The sequence below is a fragment of the Hippocampus comes genome, unplaced genomic scaffold, assembly GCF_001891065.2.
Source record: "Hippocampus comes isolate QL1 unplaced genomic scaffold, H_comes_QL1_v1.1 scaffold109, whole genome shotgun sequence".
Classification (NCBI taxonomy): Eukaryota; Metazoa; Chordata; class Actinopteri; order Syngnathiformes; family Syngnathidae; genus Hippocampus; species Hippocampus comes.
The window spans coordinates 161,564-164,868 of NW_017805274.1; the positions used below are offsets into that span (position 1 = coordinate 161,564).

The 3,305-nt window shown below is 40.6% G+C and overlaps 1 protein-coding gene across 10 annotated transcripts in view; it reads right to left on the reverse strand.

Annotated features, from left to right (window-relative positions):
• The window catches only part of ncam1a (neural cell adhesion molecule 1a), a 161,542-nt gene continuing 158,237 nt past the window's right edge, over positions 1 to 3,305 (reverse strand). For 9 of the 10 annotated variants that reach the window (XM_019869596.1, XM_019869595.1, XM_019869594.1 and 6 more), the window contains one exon: positions 1 to 1,277. In XM_019869596.1, coding sequence (XP_019725155.1) covers positions 1,169 to 1,277 — 109 coding nt within the window. In that variant the 3' untranslated portion in view covers positions 1 to 1,168. Of the gene's footprint in view, positions 1,278 to 3,126; positions 3,132 to 3,305 lie in introns of all 10 variants that reach the window. The other variant, XM_019869598.1, reaches the window with a different exon arrangement.

Sequence of the window (3,305 nt, forward strand, 5' to 3'; positions counted from 1 at the left end):
TCTTTTTCGTGAAGGCTGTCGTCAGTGAAAATAAAGCTACAGTCCGACACGGTCAAATAATATCGAATCTTGTTGGTCGACGGAGCATTACAGGGCCACGCAGAAAAGAAAAACTGAAAAGTAAACGTACGTGGAAAAAACGCAGCATAGCTGGACGCCAACGTTGCAATTTGATGAAATTTAGGTTGTAACATTAAAAGGGGGAAAACAATTGGCTTCGTCTTATTCTTTGTGTGAACGAAAAAAATCAAAATGATGAAACGTCTTCATGTTACTTTTTTTTTTCTCCTCACATTTTTTTGTCAGACATGAGATTTTTTTTCCCATGTAAAATTGTGATTTGCCTTGAACAGTGATGATTTCTTTTTTTTTTTTTTAAATGCCTCATATTATTTCTGTGAAATCTTTTTCCCGTAAAACGGCAACTTACTCACTGTGATTTTACAACTGTTTAATTGTCATTAAAAAAAAAAAACAGTCACAATTTTTTAAATAACGACCGTCGCGTGCAACTATTTTCCGCATTCTCAGACATTTTCTTATGCTTTTTATTTTTTTCTTCTTGAATGGTGACTTTTTTTTTTTTTTTTAGGACACCTAACATTACTTTTGTAAAATTGTCACTATTTTCACATATTATGGCTTATTTATTGCGAAATTACAACTTCACTAGACTCAAATTTGGACGTTTTTCTTGTAAATTGACAACTTTCTCGTGAAACGACGACTTTGTTCTTGTAACACGATGACTTTTTTTTTTCCTCACGGTATTTCAACTTGTACAATGATTTTATTCCTGGAACATTAAAAAGTTTTTTTTTGTTTTGTTTTTTTTGAAACTTTTTAACGATTTTGATTTCCCCCTCCCATTTCAGCGCGGCCGTCACACGCATCGTTGCGAGAAGGCAGTTGCCTCGAAAGGTTTCTTTTTAAAAAGCGACCGACTGCAAGGCACGTTGCATCAGTCTTTCCGTATTGTTGGTCCGAAGACACCCAAAAAGACGAGACGCCCCGTTTTCATTACTGCTTGACCGTTTCGCTTTTCCGTTGGGACGGCAGGCTCGCCGTGTAAAAATTGTCGAGATTTCAGTGACTGTGACCCAAAAACCCAGCCCCCCCCCCCCCCCACAACCCTCAAACCCAACCCCGACCTTCTCGACCTTCCCGATTACGCTTTGCTCTCGTTGCCGTTGGTCTGGGGCGCCTCGTTGGGGACCGTCTTCACCTCAACGGCAGTGTTGTTGGCCTCCGTCTTGACGTCGTCCTTCGTTTTCTTCCTGCGAGGGCGGAACACAAGCAAGGCTCCTGTTAGTTTTTCAAGGAAATTGTCCCCCCCCCGCACCCTCCTTTTGGAAGCGTGTTTCACACATAATGGGATCACTCCGCCGATCCCGCGGGCATGCATCGGAATGACAGCGTACGGGTGTCGCGGTCGCCGCGACAGCCGGCGTGTAAATGAAGACACGGGAGACACAATGAAAGCAAAAAAAAAAAAAAAAGAGCTGACCCACAACAAAAAAAACCACACGCACACACATACAAGAGGATTAGCGGGCCGTCTGGAGCCAGACGCCGTTACAACGGCGTAGTTGTTAGCGTACGCTTGGAGAAAAGCTGAAAATAACAGCTGACGTGGGAGTCTGTCAGACTAGAAGGGGGGGGGGGGCGGTGAAAAATAAGGTTAGGATACTCTGTTGGGAATATTGTGTCTCGAAAATAGCTTGAAAGGGATCTAAAAATAAAAGTCTTTAAAATTAATTGGTAGCACTTGTGTCATTCAATGTTTTTTAATTCTTTTTTTTTTTTTTTTTTAGTTATTTTGACACTGGAAAGAAAAGATTCTTTTTAAGAGTTACGCTTCACAAAGGTTTTCTAAAATGTTTTCTACTGATAAAACGCTTCCACAACATTACGTCCAGCAATAAGCGCAGTGCAATTAGCGTCGCGTCACTAGCGTGCGCTTGCGCGCAGTAGCGCGAGTTAGCATTTCAACATAAATTCAACTCAAATGTCACGAAATTTCAGCGTGTTAAAAATTTGGCTGATTGAAAAATCAACAGCAAACAAAACTTGTACTTCAGCTACAACACTCTTATGGACAAATTACGAGAAACAAAAGGATGAGGTCACTAAGAGGTTGTAGCTATTCTTAGCAGGCAAACAGAAGATGTGAAGTAGCGGCGGGTTAGTCGATGACGTTGGACACAAACAGTTCGGGGGTGGAGATGGTGAGCGAGGTGGTGAATGATGACGCTTCTGCACCGCTAGCATCCCGAATGCTAATTTATGCCACACAAGGATATTCAAGAAAACTCAATTATTTTTGTATTACTTTTGGTACAAATATGATGAAATGATCATGAAAAATGTCCCCACCAAAAGTAACACACTCTTCGAAAACCTTCAAATGTTGAGGTTGCAAAAAACAGTTTTTAATAATTAGTGTCTATTTTTTTTGTACTAATTCTGATGAGAGGCTAAAGCTAGCTTGCAACACCTTAACTTTGGATAAAAAAAATGTATTTTTTTGAATTCGTATTTCAAGATTTCATGAGTTAAAAAATAATAAGCACCAAATGAATGTATTAAAAATATATTAAAATATTTTAATTACTATTTGCAATCAATTCAACGACATTCAGAAGAGTTCAGACCGTATTTTAAAAACCATGATAAACCCGAGAATTTTGAGAGATCAAAATGTAACTTTTTTTTTTCACCATTCATGCGTTGTTTGGCATTATTTTGTATTAAATCCAAAACGATCATAACAACTGGCAAATGACCCCAAAAAATGACATTTTAATAAAGCCTATTCATTACTTTTTGTACACAATCAGACTTAATTCTGCACCCTAAATTGAAGCTCGACTAATCTTAGCGCTTGAATAATTCTGGAACATCAATTTGACAAATTTACTTGGCAAATAACCGAAATAATACATTCGTTCTAATTACAACTGGGCTGAATTTTCCTTTTAAAATTCTCTTTTTGAGGCACTGGGATACTACCGGTGCAGAAGACCCGGATGTGGAAGTGCAAACGTTCATACTCATTTTGGGGGTGCGTGGTGACATCTGTGCACAGGGTGTGAGGTGCGTCCTTAATCGGGCCGTCTACTTGACTTTTGGGGCTCTCGGGGGCCTCGGATTGCTTCTGCGGCCGCTCGCCGTTCGCCCTGATTGGCTCTGTGACGGGTTTGGCGTTAGGAGCGTCGCTCAGGTCAACCAGAGGGCCAACGTTGGGTTGGCTTTCGACCGTGCTCGACTGTGCGGCGGGGCTGCTTTTCAGGGGCTGGTCTTTG